This window comes from Arctopsyche grandis, chromosome 6 (assembly GCF_051622035.1).
Source record: "Arctopsyche grandis isolate Sample6627 chromosome 6, ASM5162203v2, whole genome shotgun sequence".
In the NCBI taxonomy this organism is placed as follows: domain Eukaryota; kingdom Metazoa; phylum Arthropoda; class Insecta; order Trichoptera; family Hydropsychidae; genus Arctopsyche; species Arctopsyche grandis.
In genome coordinates this window covers 26,458,243-26,484,089 of record NC_135360.1, presented here as the reverse complement: position 1 = coordinate 26,484,089, position 25,847 = coordinate 26,458,243, and the positions used below count along the sequence as shown (strand labels likewise).

Below are 25,847 nucleotides of genomic sequence, written 5' to 3'. Positions count from 1 at the left end.
GATTGGAATTGCACACAGGAGATTTACCTAGCTGACAATGCACATTGCAACAGATAGCTGACGTGCAAAAAGCACTCCTCAGTTGCGGAATTCCAATGCACTGCACTCCACGTGTCTGTTAACAGGCTCCAATCAAAAAAGAAAGCGAGTAATTGCAAAGCTCCGTTTCGGCGAAGCTCGCTTCGGAGAGCTTTCGTTCGGGGGTGAAAATGTTAACACAGTTGTGGTGCCTTTTTGCAGCCCTCCTCCCCCTTTCCCCCCACTTTCCCCCCGTTTTCGCCGAGCCCTATTGCGAAATGCACTTAAACGGTTTTACAAAACTGCCTTTTATTTCGCATTTTGCCGGGACTTCCTCTGGATGGTGTGTACCGGAAGCTCGCCCCGCTCGCGCGGAAGTTTTTCCGCATTTTCAACATAATGCCGTTTCGAGTTTTCCTCGTTTTGTCTCTCGTCCATTTCGTCGCCTTCGTGTCTCCCAATGTACGTCCATAACTATAGTATAAACGAGAGCTTATGTATACCTTGATTTGCATACAGAATACGGCAATAAACATCTACAATTGTGGTACTGTTTTGACATAATTAAAAACTACTTAGTCAGTAAAACGATAAGATATACGCGAAGGGTTTGTTTTTGAACGTGCAGAGTGTGTGCTTAACGAGAGTGTATGTACTAGGTATTTGGGAATTAGCTAACTGTGTATGAGGCACTTGCACATACATACATATATGAGCAGTTATATTTGAAGTGTCGAAAGTCCAATTTTTAGTTCCAAAAACACTATTTCTGTTTGATTCACAAATCACCTCTTTTAATGCGACATGTCCAGAATATTGGAAAAAGCAGAATCAACGTATTACAGGCCACTAGTATTTATTTATTTACAACAGAAACATACAGTATTACGATATTTTTTCAAAACGTTGTCATCAAAAAAGTTTATATTTATTTACGCATTATGTATTATGTATATGAGCCGTTATATTTTAAAATGGTAAAAGTCCACTTTTCTTCATTTCAAAAAATATTTCGCAAAAAATTAAATATACTGTTTAATGTTTAACAATATTTAAAAATACTGGTGATCTATAATACGTTTATTCTTTTTTCTGAGATTCTGGACATAATTCACTCAATTAGTGAATTAATTGTGAGTTAAGACAAAAAGAAATAGTGTTTTTCTGAACTTAAAATTAGACTTCCGCCACTTTCAAATATAACGCCTCATATATGTATGTATATGTATTATATTAAACCCGAACATATGTAGATGCACTCACAGTTTACCCAAGGTGGCACATTAGATCAAAATTTTGTACGTATGTTAGTACCAAATACCATCATTACACATAATGATTATATATGCACACAAAACATTAATTGAAACCCTGCCACTCAACTCTTCCACTGCATCAAGCTCCGTCATATGCAATTCCCAATTCAAGCAAATTCAAGCAATTCGAGCAAAACGAAAGAGTTGATTGCAGTGCGTATCTAAATTTAATCAAATCGTTGACTTGTCATAATTGTGCTCTTAGTTCATATGTACATATTTACATATAATTTTCTACTAATATATAGAATATCAGGGTGGTTTTAAGTTCCAAATACAAAATAAACAATCTACGCATTTATTTCCGATTGTTATTGTATTGTAACAGATCCCTATCAAATGGTCCGATAGGTCGTCGGCCCAACGTGTAATAAAATAACAATTCGCATTCGCGATATTGAAAAATGTATTTATAAACCATAAATTACTCGTTCCATTTGCCTCGTTCAATTACACGGTAACATGACATATCTCGTTACGGGATCGTAATTTCGGAATTCGTCATATTTTGCAGAAGACCATTACTTACGTCAAATCTCTGTCAATCTGACATTTTTTCCGCATCGAAGTGATTCGATTCGTATCGAGAAAATTTTCATGAAATTTTATCTTGATGATCCTTTATGCGGGCATTTTTATGCCTTCCTTCTGCGCTGTCAATTTAATAATTTACCTTTTGTGAATAGTCGGTAAATAAAATATTTAACAACACATCGTGTTACTTATAAAAATGTAGTATTTACTTATACCTTTCATCAATTCGTAATAGGAGCACTTATATTTACGTACAGTTGAGACAGTTAGTACTTAAACGAATAGTTGGACTGGCACATATACATATTTTCTCGAAATTGAAATCGAAAATCGAAATTGCATTTGAAATCGATTCAGTCGGTCGCCACTGCGGCTGCCGACCCGAAGTGTGTGTCAAATGTATCACCCATTTGTAAGTAATGAAAGAAGCGTGTGTGTCAAATCCCCGCGTCTCGAATACTCGGCTGTGATTGGCCCCCATACTTGACTACGTTCTGATACATATCCCCGCATCTCGAATACTCGACTATGATTGGTTCCCCATACTGGTAGATGGTCTGTCACATACATATTTACCGACACACCGTTTTTATATATATATATATATATATATATATATATATATATGTATATTATTATATACGACCCAACACATCTACTGTTCGTTTTCGTAAACAAATACGGGGCGAGTAGACGAAAACATCAATACCCAAAATCACTTACATACCATCAGAGTTAATTAAATAGAACAAAGTTGTGGCGATCGGAAGAGTTTTCCCCGTCAGTGGTTAACGCACTTGTCCGCGCTCCCATTATCCGTCACCGTAATCAAATCGAACACCGTGAAAAGGCGTCGTCAGTGCGTTTTCAGTACGGTTCACTCATGAAACATTCATGTCGGGGACGGAGACTCGACTACATAAGTGATGAGTCCAACATCGAGTCCTTTTTATACGTCTCTTGCCCTCTTACAGATTGAATATTAAGGGGGAGTGCGGTTGCCGCGGACACCTACCAAACGGAATATCTGATGAGGGGGTAAGAGAGGGATGGCCGAGCTTTCAGCAGCTGAATCACCCTACCGAAACCTGGACCGCCAACCACTCCGTACACTCGTTTTTTTAATGACCGCAAAGATTTTTTTGCACTGGCAAGTTTGTGTGAGGGGAAAATCCACGGCGTAACTTATCGAGGTGTGCTTCACACATTTTCGCTTTTTTTTTTTTGTAAGCGGAATATATTTACGGTGGGGTATTCTAATCAGGGGTAGAAGGGTAGGCTTTTTCGTGATGAATAATAGTGCTTCGAGTGCTTGTATTCATATTTTATGTAGTATATATTATATTATGCGGATCTAGAGTGCTCTCTGGTTGTGATTGAAAGGTCTGGATTCGAATTTTGGCCGATTGAAGGAATGGCATTAGAAACAGCAAGGCCACTCCCAACTAGAGAATCTAATTAGAATATTCGAATAATCGAATACCAAATACATATATTCGTCCGTTTTTTCAAGTATTTGTAAAATATTATTTCATTTATTTATTTAAGTTCAAGTTTGGACCATTGTGGCACTACAGGAGTCCCTAATTCGCCTCAATGATCGAAAAAATACAGAGAGATAAATATAAATATGTATATTTATAGCCAAAACCACATTTATATTTATCATAAAAAACAATAGCATTATATTAATAGCAGATACAGTAAAAATATAAAATAATAAAATACAAAGTAGGGAATTTCCAATTTATAAGAACCAACTTCAAATACAAAACATCCCTGCAAGGCTGAAATAGACGAGAGAAGATTAAAATTCCACTCATACATCACATTCAATTATGAAAGTGAGGCACGCCTGAAATGTAAAGATACGCCTCTTACCGCTGGAGTCCACGTACGTGTCCCGTGCCGTACTTTTGAGTGTGTTCTTACCACAAGCTTCATCTATTAATACTTCGTACATATGTACATACATACGTGTGTAAATATGTAAATACTCGATGTTATGGAAGTGAACTTCCTAGCGTAAAATTTTCGTACACACTAGATAAGAAGCGGGTTAGGTTTGTGAGACTCTCAAAGTGAGGATTGGGGGAAAAGCGGGTGCCTTTCCAGCATCCCACTTTAGCTTCGTGTTTAAAGTTGCGAAGTTTCGTTACACGTTCAGTCGCATAAAACCAATTCACTGAAACGTGAGTAAAGAAAGTTTCAGTTAGCCAAATCAATAGTTTGTCGGTAGGTTTAAAGGTTCAAGGCTTAAATTGAAAAATTATATCGATTTATGCTGTTTCATACAAATTGTGTATTTTTCTCCCGTATTATTTTCGTATTCAGTGTAATGTATTCTAACTAGTATATAATTCACATTAACAGCATTATAGATCGGTGATTGTATTTATTCTAATCACCGAGATGTTTCCGGGTTCAAGCCCTCGGTTGACCTTGATTGAAAAGAATTCGTTCGGAAGTATTTCTGCAGTACTGCTTGGATATTTGTAACTTTAAGTCGATCGGTTCCTATCAGAGTTTTCCACTTTATAAAATTTCATTGTTGAAACAATTCCTCATTGAATTGGCAAAATCATCCTACCCACTATGTCACCACTATTTGAATATGATTTCAATAGTATAATCTTTAAATATTTATGTACAAGTTTAATACCATAGGTGTCTCTCCGGGGAAACCTTTAATGGCATCATAGGAAAATATAAATTAAAAAAATAATAAAAAAAACAGAAGGATTCGAAAGAGGGGAAATTTTATCTAAAGTAATAAGGTCAAAAAACAGGATAATAGACTGAGCTAATTAAGTAAACAATGTTAGCTTTTGATAGCATATTATAGCGTATTATCCGTAAGTAATATAACATAAGTAATGTATATAATATAAGTGTAATAATGTCTAATGATAAAATTAAATGAATCTAAAAAAAACTAAATGAAATGCATTTCAGAGATAAATCTCCATACAAACATACATATACAATATAAAATACAGATTTGACCCAATTTTTTAAACGAGAGCCAGGAAGTGACTGGTTTTCCATTTAAAAATAGAATATTTTATTTATTAAAAGGATTTTTCCATTTCCTTATGAAGTGGATTCACAATTAACCTACCGGGAAATTAATTCAGCTGAATAATCCTACTTCGTCTTCCTCTGAAATTTTTTTCATAAAATGAAACAGCATTATTTAAGATTTTATTCTTAGTCACCGTTTTACCTCGCTGGCCATTCCTAACACTTACATATGTACATAAAAACTGGTTTGTCAAGACAAGGCTAATCCACAACCCGCTTAAATCAACCCCGAATAATTCCCCGAGTTATTTTAAGTGGCGCCGTGTCAACAGGTCAAAATCAAAATCATTATTTTTTCTTAAAAGAGTCATACATATCAAAACTTATATTTTTAAATATACATATATAATACATACAACCGTCGATTAGCTCAAAAAGATACATTTTACTTATTTTATTTCATCCGATTTTAAATATATAGCAAACAAATACATATTGCACATTTAATCTGAAAAGCCGAGAATTGCCCGGCAAATAAAAATTAATTACATTAAGAATTTTAAATTAAAATCGAACGAAAAAGCATATATGAAACATTAATTCATAAATGAATTGTCGTTTAAAATAATTTCAATTATTTTCAAAGTTCACTTACATATTTCATTTCATTTGTTTTTTTTCATTAATTCTCTGAAATACACTCTCTAATACGTTTATTCTTTGAAATACATTTCATTTGTTTAATTGTTTTCTTGTACATGTCATCTAATCCTTGGACTCATTTTCAAGATCAAATTGGTAAATACAAGGATTACTCATTTAATATTCGAGGATTATTGTCGGATTGTAATAATCGGTCGAATTATATTTCGTATTTTGCCTATATTGCCTCATATTAATTTACAGTTTTCTCATTTTCCAGAGTTTCGCAGCATCTTCCGGCGGCAGTGCGGCTCATTTCGAACCCCAAGTTGCGGCACTATGCGACCCAGGAGCTGCATATCATCCACAGTTCATGAACGACCAAGGACGATGGGAAACCGACCTCAAATCCAAACCCACGGCCGGCTCGTCCTGCATGAAGGACAAAATGGACATCCTCAACTACTGCAAAAAGGTAAACACACCTTTAAACTTTGCGCCGATTAACCCTCACACACAACCCCATCCATAATCCCCTCGGACTAATAGTTTAATCAAGCGTTTAGATTGAAGATCGCACACCTATAACTTTTCTCGTAACGGAACTGTGCATATCATACATATACTGTATAATAGATACAAAAGGAACACGTGTGTGCAAGCACGACACTTTCAAAGAGTCGCTAGGCAACTTCAACTCGCTAAAATAGTATGACTTTGAGCAAATAACTTCGCTATGAAACCACATCGTGCATGAGTGTGTATGTCTACATTATCATAAATTCCAAAGGCACCGTGCCCCCATAAAACTTGTCTGATTATGGGGAAACCTGGTCGTGTCATACACACGCTCACACACACACACGTAATGTGTTATGCTTTGACGTGTCCACAATGCACCTGGAATAATGATGGACGGTGTTATTTTCGTTCGAGGTGATTTTCACTCTTTTTTGTTGTTGTGACTCGCATAAATTTGTGCTCACTTTCGTGTTTTAATAAAAATAAGGCGAAGGATAGGTTGGCCGAGGGGAAAAAAGTGGTCTTGCCGCTCAGCGTTATTAGTGGCGCGTAGCAACTTTTCCTTGGGAAAATATTTCTGCCGAGACTCTTCTTTTTCATATCGCACGCAATATTTGTCTACTCCTCTTGCCTTTTCTCGACATGTTTATAGTACTATAAAGCACGCTATTACATCTCATCCCAGTTACGTTTCGGGCTCGCGTTCGGTCCTCGGAGGGTTACGCGGTATTCAACTGCGAGGCTTGCGCACAATCACCATTCGTCGCTTTTACCAATACATTATTTTCGCGAAAAAAGCTTCCCTTTGTCATATTCAAAGCTTTATTTTGCATTTCTCTTCTCTCTTTTTGTTTTTTTGAGCAATTTTCATCATACATTTTTTTTTTAACCTTCAGTTTATTTCTTTAGGTGCCGATTTCGATTGTATGTATTCGATATTAATATTAGAATATTCGATTGTCAATTTGAATATTTGTTTATGGAATTTTGTAAAGCAGTTATTATCAATAACTGATAAATATTCTCCTTTCCTTTTGGGCATGCTTGGGTATTAAATGTATTGGTGAAAGCATCCCTGTTACAATTAAACCAAGCCTCGACTTGGCTCATCGCTCGAAGCTTACACATACCAAAAGTCGAATCGATCAAATAGACCAGCGCCACAACCGACCGATTTAAGTTCCCAGCTGTCAATTACATACATAAATATGTATATATAATTGAGAAAGTGCAAAAGCATTTCTTCGTTTCCTATATACATATGTATATAGGAAAGAGTATGGATATTGCCCATATCTCTACCCTACTCTACTTTTCTTTTGGGCATGCTTGGGTATAATTTCCTTGAACTTCGGAGAATCTTCTCATTAATTCGTTTCGTTCTCCAGCTATTGCGTGGTAATACGTCATGCCCGTTGTTGCTGGAACAGTTGGGACTTTATGTCCCTAATAATTATGTGCGTGGTAGACATCATCATTTAATGGTTGTACCTGCTGTTCGCACAGTTCTTTTTCGAATGGCTCCTATTCCAAGAGCTATTCGACTTCTCAATGAAATCGTTGCTGCTGTGCCTGAATGCGATATTTTCCACCTTGGCGAGCGTAGATTATCGGATATTATTTTAACTTATTTATCTATTGATAGTAAGCTGCGCTCATCATTATTTTCTTAATTTGAATGTGATGTATGGGTGGAATCTTAATCTACTCTCTTCCATTTGGGCCTCGCTGTGATTTATTTTTTATTTAATTTTATTGCTTTTTTTCCTTACGTATGTTTTATATACTATTTTTCTTTTGTTCAATGTGAAACTATGAATGGAATTTAAGGATTTTATTTATTCTTTCAATTGATTTTTACTTTATCTATGTACGTAGTAACAATAGATGAAGTTTTGTGATCATGCGAAAATTCGAACTCGAGATTTTGACTGATTCGAACTCAGTATCGATTACTGATCACGTTTTAATGATCTAGAAAAAATGTGTGTGTGTGTGTCTGTGTACTTTGGGGATTTTTTCAACACCGTTAGTCCTATCGAACCGAAACTTAGTATCGGTTAATGAAATTCTGATAGACACTACGCAAATTTTTTTCAAATTTTTAAGTTGACCGGAAATGGTACCTCCCCTTATAGGTGTCCTCTTTTTTTTAAGTTTTTGAATTCGATTTTCTCCCAAACTACTAACTGAATCGGACTGATTTCTATTTACATGTACTAGAAATAATAATTTTTATAATTTTATATTTTTTAAATATTTTTATCTGAACCGGAAGTAGTACTTTTACTCTAGAGAATCGAGGTTTTTTATGTTTTTCTCAAAAGCCTTTTGATTTATCGAACTAAAATTTCATATCGATCAGTTTAAGCTCAATACCAAGTTATGTATAAAATTTGGTAAGCGTCCGTCGACCGGAAGTGGCAGTTTACTCTTGTTTCACATGTGTTCATTTTTTTATGTATTATTTATTCTTTATTCTTTTCTTTTTATATAATGTTTTTTTTTTGCTTTTTATTTTGTGTAGGTACATATTTTACTTTATTTTATTTTTTGTTTCTCTTTTTCAAATGTAGGCCATTGTGGCGCATTAGGTTCTTCCTGTAATGCCACAATGGTCCACAACTATAAATGAATCATGTCTGTGGAGTAGGGATCCCAAATATTCGAATATCGAATAGTAGCTTTAAATTGTTTATTTATAGTTTTAAGAAGTTCAAGATATTATTAGAATTTTAAGAGAATCATTATCCAGAACATCAAATACGTAGAACTAAATGTGCTGTAGATTGAAAATAAAAAAATAAGCTCGTATAAAAAGTATTCGAATATTCGGGTTTGGGTTCCCTACTGTGGAGTCATGAAGATGGAATCATGAAGTCGGATATGGAATCATAATATGTATAGCCAACAGTATGTCTCGGTGGTTGCGTTTAGCACCGAGAGGTTACCGGGTTCGATCCCGTGCTAATCTTCGATACCGTGACTCCAAGTCGATCGTTTCCTATCAGAGTTTGCCAATTTATCTGATTTCATTGTTGAAACGTTTCGTCCATCAAGTTTGCAAACACCATCTTACCCGCTCCGCTACAAATAGCTGCAAACGACGCGGCTGCATGCTCATTTCATACTTTTTTCTCGACTTTTGCCTTTTCAAACTTACCAGAAAGATACAAATCAATTTTAATAATTGCCATTCATCAATGCACATCGAAATGTCTTCTGCGCAACCCAATGTATATCTCGTCTTTCGTACATGCGTCGTTTGCAGCGATTTTTAGCAAACCCCATCCTACCCGCTATGTCACCGATATCTGAATTTGATTTATGTACAAGTCTAAATCCATAGATGTATTTATTCATTAATTAATTAATAGTTAATTTTGTGTTCTTCAGCATCTCAAAATTCAGCGATTTATATGTATAATAAAAAAAATGCTGCAATTTTTGTAATTGGTTAGAAATGCGCATTCAGATTTACCTGCTAGGCCTCCCTGGTATATATCTATGTGAAAATAAAATACAACACTTGCCTAATTGTGCTAAAAAAATTAGAATAAATAAATAAGATTAATTAATTATTTTTTTATTACAATAACAGTTAGAATAAATGTAATAAAAAATATTTAAGAAGCTACAGCTTTTTTTTATATCAGATACATATGTACATATGTATTTTCAAATATGGCGTTATCCTCATGTCACGTCGTCCACTTTGACTGCGTTTTCATAACATTGGTTGATTTTTTAAGCTCTGTTCTTTGAATTTGGGTAAAAATACTTTCTTTTGACTGCTCAGTGCTCAGTTTTTTTTCATATATATGTACATACATGCTCGTATAAAAAGGTTAAAATTGTTTACTATCAGGCTTTACACTCCAATGACAGTCAAACAGTAAATATAACTGAAAATTTATATTTCGTCGGATGGAGAAAAATGTATGCCCTTTTGCTAGAATTTTGTCTCTGAAATGACGTCTTTTAAATGTTTTTTTGTTACGGAATACTTTAAGACCAAAAGAATTTCCCACTTGATAATACTCGTGAAAATACAATTTACTGATAGAGTAGCAAGTAAGCGGATTCGGACGAGAGCTATTTGTATGCAGTAAAAAATGAGTTATGTATTTGAAATAAACAGATCAACGTGATTTCCATACATCGATAAAAAAAAAACACGTCACTGCGGCCAGACAAATCAGTAATATTTTTGGAAATTGTTTTTCATTAATTGATAAACGTGGACGCTACCTCAATCAATAGTTTCAATGTTTCTTGCTATCTTACTATTTTACACTGGCTCGTTAAAATTTTCCAAATATTTGATAAAATGTACATAGATCATATTAACTTAATTTTTTTCTAAAACGTATGCAACTTGCATTGTCTTCCGCTATCGTTTTTATCGCTAATAATAAAAATGCCTCATCTGTCGGGTCGACTTGCAAAGATATTAAAAGCAAACAAACGATAAAATAATTCCATTGCCTAAATTACAATTTCAGTATGTTCAGAGGATTGTTTAATTAAAAATTCTATGGATTGTATTTTATACACTTAACACAGGCCTAAACCGGCGAACCTTAGTCTGAAATAGAAAATTCTCGAAATACCGGAAGCGGGGCTACATCCGGCGATGAGTAGAAGAAGGCTTAAGAAGAAAAGGAAGATAATTGGATAGTCAACTTCAAGGCACGAAACAAAATTTTCATCTAAATTAATAATTAGCACTGAACGTGGCAGTACAGTAGATAAGTAAGGGGTGCTGTTGCTGAAAAAACGTGTCCTTTTTGAAAAAGAATGCGCATAATGAGATGACATAGTAGAGTTAGTTTTTTTGTTTTTTGTCAAGCAGCCTTATGTAGAATATTTTTTTAATGAAAAAAATGTTCTAGTTACAGTACCATTATTTAAAAATATTTTCGATTCATTTGAAATTTGCAGCATATTCGGGATTCAGAGAGTAATGCATTAATATACCTATGTATATATGTATGTATGTACATATCTAACGATCAAAGTCATCATCAACATCATGATTTAGAACCATTCACCATCCACTGTTGGGTGAAGACCTCTCCTACCTGCTTCCAATCCTCTCTGTTTTGCACAACTGTCATTCATCTCACCCCACATATTTTCATAATTTCGTGTACCCATCTTCCTCGCGGTTTTCTCTTAGCCCTTTTACATTTACTCGGGTATCATTCTAGCACTTATTTTGTCTACCTTTCATCCATCCATTGCCATTTCAATCTTTTCACTATATTCACTACCCTTGGACATACTTCTCTCCCACGTATTTAACTTTCCACGTTATGCCCAGCATACAGCTTTACATTCTTCTTTGAGTGCATTGGACTTTGTGTAGCATCTTGGCGTTTAATGTTTAAGTTTTACATCCATACGTCATCACTGGTAAAACACACTGATCGAAGATCTTTTTCTTCAGGCAAAGTGGCATGTTTGATTTAAAAACGTCATTCATTTGTCCCGATTTACTCTATCCTAATTTTTTTTTCTTGATACTTGACATGATAATCATTATTCACTGTATACTTCTACTGCTTTATCATCTAATGAAATGCTATAAGGCATGCAATAACTATTGGACATTAATTTGGTCTTATCTACGTTAATTTTTTATCCTACTTTGGTACTTTCCCTGTCCAGCTGTTTTACTCTGTAACAATCAAAGTAATTACCACAATTTGACAATTTTATCTTCAGAATTAGATACATATGTACATACATACATATTGTAGTAAATATTAAAAGATTTATTTATTTCATCGCCATCGCCGTTGTCTTTTACATTTGTTTTGTGAACATCATAGAATAATCATAAGTCATTTACAAGACATTACATACAAATTTTTTGTATGCATAATTTGACTTTACAATGCAAACTAACCAAATTTCTCTATTCAACAATACAAATATATATTTTATGCCACAGACATTATGAGATTTGTGACGATTTTTTAAGTTTCGCGGCTATAATAGGTAATCGCATGAATAGACGTAGCCTTACGCCAAAAACGCAATTTCTTACAGCAGCGTACATACCTCAATTTCGCCCGACACTATGTATATAACACGTCCATAATATAATGTATTGTGGCGTTAGGTAAAAGAATTTCCGATTATTTTTACGGTGATCAATGGTGTTGGGGCTATGGTGATCGTCAATATAACATTTTTGTGAAGGTGGGTGATTCATCCTTTGGCAGCGTTTCCTATTAGTCACCCCCTGACGTCACCGAGCTGGCGACCAATCGAAGGCTCGGGGGGTGGCGGCCTTTCCCACCCACGCGGCGGGAGGGTCATGGGGTGGGTCGCTGTGAGGGGGCGGGAGGGTCTCTGTACAGCCGTCCTTCTCCTATGGCCGATATCGGCGGTGACAGAGCTATTCATTTGGACGGTTGAATGTGCACGATGGGGGTGTGGGCGGGTGGGCTTTTGCTTTCGGCGGGCCGCGAGATAAATGCGCCATTAACTCGGCTCGGAAGCGCGACCGCACGCCGTGACATATTGGCCGTGAGACGCGAAAAGCGTACTCCAAAAAAATATATATGTGTGTGTGTGTATGTGTGTAAAAAGAAGAGGGAAAAATAAAATAAAAACGAAAAATAATATACGGCCGTTTCCAATTACTGAACTGCACACCGGAAACATCGGTGCTTTGCGCGACATTTTATATGCCGTTTCATTTTCATTAGTGTGAAGGGCATAAATCTGAGGTAAAGTAGAAATTTCTTTTGCCTTTGTATTTACGTGCGTTGAACGCTTTGTGCTTTGGTCGTTCGAATGAGTTTCGACAATCGGTGTTGGAGAATGTTGATAAAAAAGCGTTTGATTCGTGTGACTACTTTTTATTACGTCTGATTTCGTCTGACGAAATTTGGGTTCTTATCCGATAGTTTTCAAACTTTGCCATTTCGCTCGATTTGGTCATCAATATATGTACATATGTGGAAATCGAGTCCGCCGTTACGATGGTGAAAAATAATCGCAATAGACACGTTTGGAAATATTCAATCATCTTTCTCGGTGCTATCCACATTGCCGGATCTATCCACACTATTCCGATCGTTTTTTTCCCTTTTCGCCACCCTCGCTATGTCAGATTTTAATTGTTTAAGCGCTTATAACTTTTTCTTTTTTCATCTTATATTTTTTGGAATAGATGTGAAGTCTGGCTTTGACTTATTTGTAATCATTTCTGACTGTTCTTCCCTCGAAAAAAGGTCTACATAAATGTACTTAGTATATATATGTATGAAATACAATTTACAATTATTAGTCACTAGTTGTTTTGCCTGGCTTCGCTCAGTATTTGTAATATAAACAGCGCAAACATGACGAATTTAATAGTAAATATTCATTTGTTTTTTTAATTAAATTTATTTGAATCGAAAAAAATATAATATTCAACCAATTGAATTGTCGTCATAGAAACTTTGTTTTGTTTACGAAGTTCCGAACCAACATTACATATTTTCTTACATACTTATAGTCTCTTTCGAAATTATACATTAAATTAACACTTTCCGCACTGTGATGGATAGCAAGTGAGCAGGACTTTATTTTATCTTACTTCTCCAAATATACTGAATGCAGGATCTTCTCAAAACCTCTATGATTTTAATTATGTCATTATGAAATAAAAACACCATCAGCAGAAATAATTCTGGGAGGCATTGTGAGAATGATATTCGCCATGGCATGATGGCTGTGCTTGAGCCGCTATTTTTGTTTTTCATTTCTTGCACTTGTAAACATGACAAAATAATTTTTACCTACACAGAAATGGAATTTTATAAAACTATTGTGTGACAGTTGTATGTACATATGTATGCGTATTGTCGATCTAAATTCACTCACTAGCTCGCTGCTGTTGGCCAAATTTCGATTATACGTATAGTTTTTGACAAATATTTCGAAAACACTTCTGTTATTGAAAATAAAAATACACCTACGAATTTCTATCGAAAATAACGTTATACATTTTTGCGATCGAAACTGTGATGTCATTCGTAAATGTGAAATATTCATACCGTCTACTCAAATTCTATTCAATATAAAAATAATTAAACCATTGCATTTTTTTAATATCTCATAATAATATGAATGCTGCTTCGTATTGTTATATTATATCATAATAGTTTGCGTTATATTGAAACAAATTTCTATGATAAACAATTTAACTGATGAACTGTTTGCTTAGGATTTCGTTATCCGAGCCTTACGCTTATAAGTTAATTAATAGAGGAGTATACTCCCTGTACGAACTTTCCATTGATCTTTCAATTATTATTATCAATATTCCTAACGTGTGTGTACAGATGTGCTTATTTTCTTTATAATGTGCAAATTTTATTTTGTGATTTGCGGATAGTGGGTTTTGTTTATTCGTACGAATCGAATTGATCGTTCTCGTAAATAGTCTTTATCGTCGTGAAAGATGTGACGTATTAAAATTTTATGCCCCTTTTACATACGTATCATTTGAACGTTTTCGTTCCTTTGTTACTTTCACGTGTCTCGGCATATTAGAGATACGTATCCCGGAATGAGATGGGCTCGTATAGACCATTTTTTACGTTTTATGCGTTCAATCCCAAATTTTATTTGACACGCAATAAAAATATATAAAAACTTATTCACGCCTCCGCGGTGCAAGTATCGTTCGAGTTATTATTATCAACATTAAAAAAATTATTAAAAAAGTGAAAGAGTAACTTTAATAACGATGGAGCGACGGACTTGATAGCTCCAATTCCGCTTTTCGAGGTGGTTATGGTTGTGGTTGAACATTCATTCGATTTATTGGGCTATTTATCTGGAATTGTTGGGATTATGTTCGAAATCAAGATATTTACCATCAAAATTTAGCATAATCTTTTAATGTAACATAATGATTCCACACAAATTTCCATCACTTCAAAATATTTTACTCTTATATTTTTATTTATTTATCTGAATATTCTTTCTTTGAAACAACTACATGTATATTATTCATATTCGCCAATAATTAATTCGTTCTTGAAATTTTCTCTCGTTAGTAATAAAATATCTCATGCGTATTTCATCTGTACACAATGAAAACTACTTGAGTTCTCTAGAGACTAAATATTCTTCTTAGTCTCATCATTTTTTTCTTCTTTTTCATTCAGAAAGCAAAAAATTTAAAATTTTGGATGTTGTACTTTCATCCTTTCAACCGTAATTTTTTCTTTACTTTTTCTTCCTTTAAATGGAAAAATAAAGCAATGGAAAATGTTTTTACTTAGATACTTTTTTATTTTACGTACCTAATAATTAATGTTTACATTAAAAAGAAAGGAATAACTTTTTCCTCAAAGCACTCGCTTTTATTTAGTTAAATCTGTTCTTCCTTTGGAAAAGAAGAAAAATAAATTATTTTAAATTTCAAAAGTACATGCACGTATGAAAGGGGTGCAAAATCACAAATCTTAATTCTCAGCTACATGTACATTTAAATTATAATACTCACTGACTTTGTGACGTCAGTTTGCAAGCACCTGAAGTGTTGGAAAATTCGCTTTTCCCATGAAAAGTAATTGTGTAAGGTAGGTATGTATGTATAAGAGGCGACAGACCAGATGTTGCCTCGGCCTCCCTCTCCCTCTCGAAAAATGTTAATTTATGAAGAGAATCGGTACGATCTTCCCAAGACGGCTAAAGTAATTACTTTCCGCGTTTTACGGGTTTGAAACGCGGGGCGGGCAATTGTGTCGGATTACGCGAACGTTTGCGTGTCGCACTTTTCCCTGTTTTTCCCGTCTATTAAATTAAAAAGGCGTCGCGTCGTTGAATTTCCGCGTTAACGACACGATTCGAGACGTTATTAGTACTATTTTACAGTGTCTTCGTCCTCTTGAAAGGATTTTTTTCTACGGAAAAGTCGACCCGACAATATTGAATCTTATATACTTATACATATGTACATAAATATAACATTTCTCCCGTCTCAAAAAGAACTAATGTACATATATTATGCGAATTGGGTTACATGACAAATTTTTCTATGTAAAGGTCTAATTTCGTACGCTCAAATTTCGGCGTATAAAATTGGTATATTATTAGATCTTATTCAAATGGTACATTTCAAAATATATCATCTCGAATAAAGTCATAGCGTATAAATATGTATATTTTTGATCATGCTTTACAATCATATGTATGTATCATAAATATATATGTACCTATTTCATATTATTTTTTTAGTCATATGTACTTGTCTACCACGTCTATCGACTTTTTTATCACAGATTTATAAGTATTTATATACATCTAAAATTACTCCCGCCTCGTGGGTTGTTGTTGTTGTTGTTTTTGGTGTCTATAAAAATACCTTTTTTTGTATAGGGCCCTGAAGTCGGAGTCGGAGACGTGGATTTTTGACACTTGGTGCCGATGCTCTTAATTATCAATATTCATATTGCGTAAAACTTCAATATCTTTATTAATTTTTAATAAATTCCTATAAAGAATGTATCTCTATTATTCTAATGTATTCCTATAAATATATAATAATATTCAGAGTCAACGTCAGAAACAGAGAATCTTGGTAAAAACGGAACTAAGTTGTTACAGCAAACAAAGCTATTTATTTTTTCAAGTTCGTTTAATTTAGTTTAAAAATCAAAATGAAATAGTAAAAAGTTGCAACATATCAACTAGAAGAGTATCACATCATTTTTAAGGATTATAAATCTGTAATGTGCGTGTGTATATTTTGAAAGAACTCAATTATAAATTATACATATTCTATGTATCTATGTATTATTACATTGTATATTATATATTATTTTTAAATGAACTGCAGTGCTTTTTAACCTTTTTAATCTACATTCATCTTTATAATACGATTTTTTACTTTATCTATGTACGTAGTAACAATAGATGAAGTTTTGTGATCATGCGAAAATTCGAACTCGAGATTTTGACTGATTTGAACTCAGAATCGACCACTGATCACGTTTTCATGATCTAGAAAAAATGTGTCTGTGTGTGTGTGTGTATTTTGGGGATATTTTTAACACCGTTAGTCCTATCGAACTGAAACTTAGTATCGGTTACTGAAATTTTTATCGACACGACGTAAATTTTTTTCAAATTTTTAAGTTGACCGGAAATGGTACCTCGCCTTATAGGTGTCCTCTTTTTTTAAGTTTTTGAATTCAATTATCTCCCAAACCACTAATTGAATCGGACTGATTTTTTTTTAAATATTATACAAATAATAATTTTTATAACCTCATATTTTTTAAATATTTCTATCTGAACCGGAAGCAGTACTTTTACTCTAGAGAATCGAAGTTTTTTATGTTTTTTTCAGAAACCTTTTGGTTTATTGAACTGAAATTTCATATCTAGAAGTTTAAGTTTAATACCAAGTTAATTATAAAATTTAGTTAGCATCCGTCAACTGGAAGTAGCAGTTTACTCTTGTTCGATTTTTCTTCCACTATTTTTTTCGACCCCTTAAACATGTGTGTTCGTCACAAAAAAATTCAAGTATAATTCTTGTAGCAATTTGATGAAAATGAAAAAAAATTATTAAATTTTATAAACCGAAAGTGGGATTTTTTTCACTTAGAAAGGTTGAAAATGTTGTGCCCACTACTCTGTTCACACCCCTGAACGTATTAAGCTGAAAATTTATATTTCTATCCTTTATGTACTAACTTAGAGCTGGTAGGGTTTTGGTCAGAATTTGTAAACCGGAAGTAGTATTTTTTTTTAAAACAATATTTCATTATTTTATTTTGACCTGTAAAATTATTTTTATTTTCTTGATATTTAATGAGTATAATACTGATAGTGATTTTTTTTTATAAAAGTTAAAAACCCTCACCCGCAAATGTTTGTATGAAATTTCTATTTAAAAAAAAATCTTCACTCAAGAACCCAATTATATTTGAAGACGTCTTCTTTAATTGATTTGAATCCTTTAATTTTGTTGAAAATATTTTGCGATATTAATGAGCCCATTTTGGTCGCATTCTACATATATATGTACCTACATATGTATTAAGAACATCACCTTTCAACCTAACCCTTATTCACCTTATCAAAAACACTCTTAGCACAAAAGGTTACATAATCCTGCGACCACTCACTATAAAACAAACCACCGAAGCTTCAAAGAATAACTCAACCACATCTTAAATTAACCCGCAAACTCAATCACTCACTCCATTTTGCAACGTACATATGTATATGTAAGTATGTATGTACGTGTAGCACAACTGCTCTTAAACCTCGTTCAAAGTCCGCCGACTAGGCAAAATCGGCAACCTTCCCGTCTTTTAAATAGGGCAACCTTCGAAAGTTTGCAAACATTTTAAAAGTGAACGATGTGGAGAGGAAAAAAAGCCCACATCGTGTTGCGCGAGCTTCTCATTGACACACTCTGTCGAGCTTAGTGAAGTTGCCGGTCCTCACTTGCGCACACTCCACTCTTTGTGGTGGAAAAAGTACTTCAGGGGATCCTTCAGCTCGTGTAGACCCCGTAGTCTATATACCACTGCTCTGGAACCGCATTCTGTAAAAAAATCGTGCACATAAGTACTGCGAAAACATGACTAGTTTATTATTCCGCACCTTAACTTCTTCTGTAGTGCAACTTGTGGGCATGTCACCTGCATCGGCTTGCGTTTCTCTCTCTCCCTTTCGTCGGGTTAATGTGTTTATCAATATGGTTATATTTTAGCGTTAGTCAAATATGCACGTGAGGTCGTTGTGCCATTTCGAACAAAGGTTTTTCGCAGACATCTGCGGTGGACAAGTTACTACGGTGGAGCTTTCAACGAGTACTCTCCATATTCTCCGTTCCTCTCTTTCTCTTTTATGCCCATTCTAATTGGACGTTCTATTTTCATTTTCTTTGTCTTGATCGTAACTCTTTAGTTTATTTTCCACATTCGTTCGCTTTTAATTGGTTTTTTTTTTTCGAGACAACGTCCTCAATTAGGAATCTTGATAACGTATTTCGTAAATTTGCATTTTTTTTGTTATTGTAAAACAATTTCATATTAAAATATATCATATCAATTTATACATATATGATTTAGTTAATACCCACAATTGGCCCAGAAATAAAATAAAATGTAATAAAATATTTGTGTTTTCGCTGCGTTCCTATGGATTTTTTAATATTAAATAGAAATATTCTTCTGAAAACGGTATATTGAAATGCAAGCGTTTAATTGAGTAATTTAGTGCTTTATCTCAGATGTACGTAAGTGTCTCAAGAAAGGTACTGCTCTATTTGCTTCTAAAGTTTGTCATTTGAAAAAATAGCGATTGTTCGTATATCCATATGTACATACATATTTATGTACATACATACATACATAGTTTCTTCTTATTTTCATTTATTTTTTTTACTTTGCTCGAATTCATGCGTTGAACTCTATCAACTTCGTTATATCATATATGTATGTATGTATTATATGTAGTTTTGGTCCTTAATAAATCATTTCAAAATTGAAAGGCAAAAGTGAGTCGACTTAACCAATATAGATTGACGAATCGAGGGTAATACAAAATGCACGACAATCTCATCTCAATCTGCTTTTATACGCTCTTTAGGGAAATGCTGGATTTGAGAAATACAATAAAAATCCAAGTTGTATATTGAGTGGCTCTCCATTTTACTTAGAATATCCATACATACATACAACTGGTATATGAAATACTTGCATACATACATATTTTCTTTGCTCGAGCCCAACAGACACGTCAGATTATTTCTCATTCACAACATTTCACCGGGTAGTGCAACACTGGCTTAGAGACCCACACGTAAAGAATGTTTGCGAAAGTTTTATGTCGTATTTCGCTTGTCAAATTTAAAACAGCGTCAAAGCAACGGCGCATACATACATATGTATGTATGTACAGATACTGGGATGTGAACCGCACATAAATCCCTCCTAGTCCTCTATCCTCTTCTTTCCGTAGGTGTATATCTCTGCACTCCTCCATTTACTACGACGTACATACATACACTTTCATATGGCGACAGATGCAGCATCTTCACTCTGCTAAGTGCACACATATTGCCTGTCTGTCCTAAGTAATCTCGCGTCTTGCTCTCGAGCTTTCGCCTAACAAGCATCTAGGCGTTGTCGACATCAATGTACTACGACAGTGATGGCCAGCCGTTTCCTCCCCTGAGCTCGTGATGACATACGTACACATGTACATACACACATTCGTTTAAAAATATATTTTTTTGTATTATTTTTCGCTGTACAAACAGCGAAAGCTTAATCCAAAGAAAATCAGTTATTTATATAATAAACAATACTTTTTTTCTGCCTTTTGCCATTGGGCCTTTGACTTTATTAGTCCAAATACTATGTACTATGCTTAAAAATTACAGATTTGTATTAACTACATATGAGCCGTTATATTTGAAAGTGGAGGAATTCCCTTTTCAGTTCCAAAAACACTACTCTGTTTGACTTCATTCACAAATTTTTATCACTTCTATTAATTCGATATGTCCAGAATCTCGGTAAAACACAGCAAACTAAACGTAAAACCACAACAATTATTATAAATTATACTAAAAGAATTTATTATTTTAAAAGCTTTCAATGCTTGGTGGTTGAATAACAGCTACATTTTCGCGAATTTGTTTTCAAAATTTTATGTAAACATTTTTGAACTTTTAATTAAAAAATTTTGCTTGTCAACAAAAAAGTTGAGCATAAATAAATAATAAATATTCAACGTGATATTTGATTGAAGCCAATTGATGTTATGCGAAAAGTGAAAGACTCTGTAAGGAACTTTTCAAATACGCATTGAAGGTAATTTTTTTTCGACGGAATGAAATATTATATAAAATTATATGAATAATCAAATCTACATGCTAATCAAATCTATATAAATATATATATATATATATATATATATATATATATATATATATATATATATATATATATAAATATACATATGTATATACATATGTATTATGTATATACATATGTATTATGTATATACATACATATGTATTATGATATAATTTTTGTATTTAAATACATAGATTTATAGTCGCTGTGCCATACGTCCTGAATAGAGATCACATATATACATACATACATACATATGCATGTTACAGAAGATGTACATATACATATGTGGATGCATAGCCTTATCCAAAACATGTAACAAGATCGTAAAACGAAATGTCATTTCGTTGATAATGTACCCCTTCTTCTCTCGGAGAAGCCCGTTCTTACCCTCCCTCTTATTTTCTTGTGTTTCGTTAGCGTTTAACTTTTATTTTCGTCGGGGAACACAAAAGCTATTGATATGGTAATTGCCCTCGGAACAAATTGTTCGTCGAGTACGAACGAGGCAGAGTGAGAGAGGCGGTGGAAAAACAACTTTTTGATTTCGCCCGTTTTCCTTTTTTCCTCGCTCGCTTTATACGGCGACACCGAGAGTGACGATAGGAGCTAATTTAAAGTTTTCAAGAGTGTCGCACAAAAGGTGACTTTCATTTTGTTTTTCGTTCAAGTTTTAATTGCTTCGCGAACTGCGCGGTAAAACGTATGTGTCTACCGTCGATTAAAAACATTATATTCTCAACAATATTCAAATTTTTGCGTTGAAACCTGCGGGTCTCGACTCACGTGCGGTTTTTTGCATCTTAAGTTTAACCTATGTATCTACATATCCATGTTGTGTATATATAAACTCGTGATTTCTTTGTTTTTAATTTATAATTTACAATTCAACTATATAATATATATATACGTACATATTATATACATCAGTGGCTCCCAACCTTTGGTACGCGTACCACTAGGTGGTACGCGGTTGATGGTTGGTGGTACCCGAAAAAAATCAGTAATGGCGGACATGCAGGAATGATTTACAATAAAAAAAATATAAATATTTCATATATAATTAATAAACATTATCTTAATTAGTCATCGTCGACGTCAATATGCACACTTGAGAACAACTCGATAATGATCTTTAAATGTTGCAGATAAAATTGAAAGTATCATTAGAAAATTAGATTTTGTAATCTACGTATCGAAAATGATCAAACTGAAGTATTTGAAACTTTACATAATTTCTTATCTGAAAACATGAATAGTATGTCTCGGGATATACGTGAAAAAATAATTGAACATTTAATAGGGATGAAATCGTCTTTTACGCAGTGCTTCCACAAACCTTAAGAAGCAAACAATTGGATTTCAAACCCCTTTGATAATGAACATTTTCGGACAGCTCCCAAGGAAAAAGAGAACTTTATTTGAACTTATAGCATTTTAAAACTGAGTTCGAAATAAATAAGTTTATTAATTTTTGGCTATTTATTAGTGAAGAATATGAACAGCTTTCTGACATAGAGCTTATTACCGATAAATGGCTTTTATTAAAACCATTTATTAATAATAGAAGTATTACAAAATAGTAGATAAATATATTAAACTTTGAGCATATTAATTGTGACTCCGCAAATAACTTTTTTTCCACAAAATTTCTTACCAAAACAGATCTACATATTGCGTATATCCTGTCTTCACATCTCTTACCATGCAAATACTATATATAATAATTACATACGCTTGCGAAAACAAATTTCATGAAATACAATCATTTTTATATGGTGGTACAATTTAGCGCTATGTACTACGAAGTGGTACGTGAGTCAAAAAAGTTTGGGAACCGCTGATATACATGATTGTTTTTTATACATATACAAAAAATAATAATTTAAGTGTTTCAAAACAAAATTTATTCATTTAAGAGAAAATGTTTTACTGGAATAATAATTTCAGCCGCAGTATTTTTTATTATTATTTTTTTAACTGTTATTATTGCCTTGTTGGGGCTTATGAAATGCGGCTGTTTGAATGTTGAGTGAGGTTTACTACCCCTGTCCTATAATATATAGTAATATGATTTGTGAGGGAATCGCACGAATCTATAAAATAAATTCCATGAATTATTTATTCTCCGTTTATTATAAAATGTCGAATTCGCATTTCCATTCGTAAGCGAATAAACATACTAAAACGTGTATTATATGTATTTACATATGTATATTTCAAGATTAACGTATTATGTTTTCATTGTGCGGAAAATGTATTTCATGAGAATTTTATCCTTTGAGAAAATGAAAAGTTTCATATTACAAATCTGGCACAATAATAACCTTGAATTATATATGAAAAAGAATAAGAGCTCTCCAGTTCGGATGCTTGAAAACTCCTCGAGGGCTTTTAGCTGCACAAGCTTTCGGTTATTACTTTTTAGGTTTTTTTTTCTTCGTTTTTCACCTTTTTCACGGAAAACGTTTTTCGAAAAATATCGCTACGCAATAAAGTTGACCTTTTATACTTGTTTTGCGAACCGCAGCTCGATTATCTTTTTTACCACGTCTCCTATACACGTATAATATTCGTAAAGAATACCCATTTAAACTTCGCCTTCGGGTCCCGAATATTATAATTTGACTCCTATTCAATATTTTTTATGATCTGAAACATCTTCCTCCTGCAATTTCCACCACCAAACACAACCACACGTATAAAACGCACAAAATCAAATTACACCAACAGTTTGTACAACCTGGGATAAATAACACTTCCACATTTTAACAATTGAAGTCCATTAAAGCAATTTCGCTTTCAAAATTAAATTTTAAATGCCTTATTATCACATATCAATTAAGGTAAATTAGGCATCTTCTTTACAAATATTGTTTAATTATTTATATTATTTTCATTGAAGCGAATATTCTCTACGTGAGATTTGACTATACATACATACATAATACATATTATGTGATTGAGTCAATGAACTCAATGTTCCCAATTTTCATATCATCACTTAGGGCTTAGATCTAATCCATCATATCGACGATTTCACTCACAAATGCACTTTAAATTTCATAATACGAATTTTGAATAAATGTAAAAAAATTAATTACCAACAATTATTTCCAATGACGCAGTTTCGATGACTCCTCCCATATGTATAGCGTATATATTATATATACATATTTAATTATTTATTTTCGTAAATCTCAACTTGTGATCATTGAGGAGGCCTTACAACCGCCCCGTACTATGTATGAATGATTCCAAGAAATATGAAATTAGGAAATTGTACGGTCTCCAGTAATTAATCTGACTAGTTGTGATTTCAGGTTAATATATGATATATTATATATGCAGTATTATCAAAGACATTCTGCTATAATAGAAAGTACATTATGTATACATATTTTCTATTCACACAAGGCGCAGGAAAGTCCCCTTTTATATTTGAAAAAATATATATATATATATATATGTATATACATACTAATGTATATATGTATGTACATAGGTACATATATAAATATTTTTACTTTTCAATTATTTCCAATTGATATATTCGATTTTGTGCATAAACTTTTATTTAATCACAAAAATCTTCGTAATCTTGTTTCTGAAAAATAATCGCAAAGAGATTTGGGTGATTTTATGTCATCAATCAGCTCGAATGACTTATAGTGCACTAATGAATAATTTGAACAATAATATAATAGAAAACTCCAATCAATTGGAGGTAAAACTCGAATAATATAATAGAAAACACAAAGGCAAGTAATGAAAAACTCCACGAATACCTAACGTACTCCTGCGTACAATACAATAGCTCAATTATACCTACATATTTATTGTACATGGATGATATCTATATAGAATTTTTTGCATTTATTTCATATAATTTATAAAAACCAATATATCCCTATTCATTCTTTTTTCATATCACGTTCATAAGTTATGATAAAAATAAGCTGTAAAGAGACTTCTGCTGCGCCTCGTATTTTGCTCTTTTAATTCAAGGAATTACTTAGCCATTGTTACTGGCTATTGTCGGTTGATTTTGATTGAATTTCTTGTTTTCTTTTTCCAGGTTTATCCTACCAGAGATATCACGAACATCGTAGAGGCGTCACACTACCTCAAAGTTGGGGGCTGGTGTCGTTTGGGTGCTACCAACCCTGCCAAATGCAAAGCGGCCCGTTGGGTTAAGCCCTTCCGGTGCCTGGGTAAGTCAAATTTGAACCGATATTATTCACACGGTCGAATAACCATTTCAATCGATTTTAGTAATACCGGGAAGCGTTTCACTGGTCCACCGCACTGCTCTGCCATTTTCTATTTACCAGCGTGGAAAATTTGCATGTACTTGGGGGAAGGGGGGGGGGCTGGTTTAAATTCGGAAAAACGTAATTTTCCAGCTCGCGCCGATCGCGAACTGGAGCGCGGTACGAACAATGAAAGGAATATTCCGCTGCTCGTTTTTTTCTATTGTCGATTTGCTATTTTTACTTTTTTTTTTGGGGGGAAATTTTATCGTCGAGTCATAAACAAATAATTGAACGTCAGGTTTTAAAAACCTATACTTTCAATGCGCCGCCTGCGAACTTTTTTTATGACGTCAACAGTCGTCTGGCTTGACAAATGACGTCAAAACTGTGGATAAACTTTGCTTTTGGCTAAACCGTAAAACTCCGTATATTATGCGGTGCTATTGCCCTCTTTATGGCTTTTTTTAATCCAGTAGGTACATAGTTTATGCATTGTAATTTCGTATATTAAATTTTTATACGTTTCATATACCGTATGTTTTCATTACGAAGTTTAAATTCGTAATTAACGTCACACATTAAACAAAATTTTGAATATAACATCATAATTGTCGTAATAAGTTAATTACTCTTTC

The 25,847-nt window shown here is 33.6% G+C and overlaps 1 protein-coding gene across 3 annotated transcripts in view; it reads left to right on the top strand.

The window, feature by feature from the left end:
* The window catches only part of Appl (amyloid-beta-like protein), a 270,511-nt gene that overhangs the window by 165,095 nt on the left and 79,569 nt on the right, over window positions 1-25,847 (top strand). For all 3 annotated transcript variants that reach the window (XM_077432991.1, XM_077432989.1, XM_077432990.1), the window contains exons 2-3: window positions 5,815-6,009; window positions 25,035-25,170. In XM_077432991.1, the coding sequence (XP_077289117.1) occupies window positions 5,815-6,009; window positions 25,035-25,170 (331 nt within the window). The remainder of the gene's footprint in view (window positions 1-5,814; window positions 6,010-25,034; window positions 25,171-25,847) is intronic.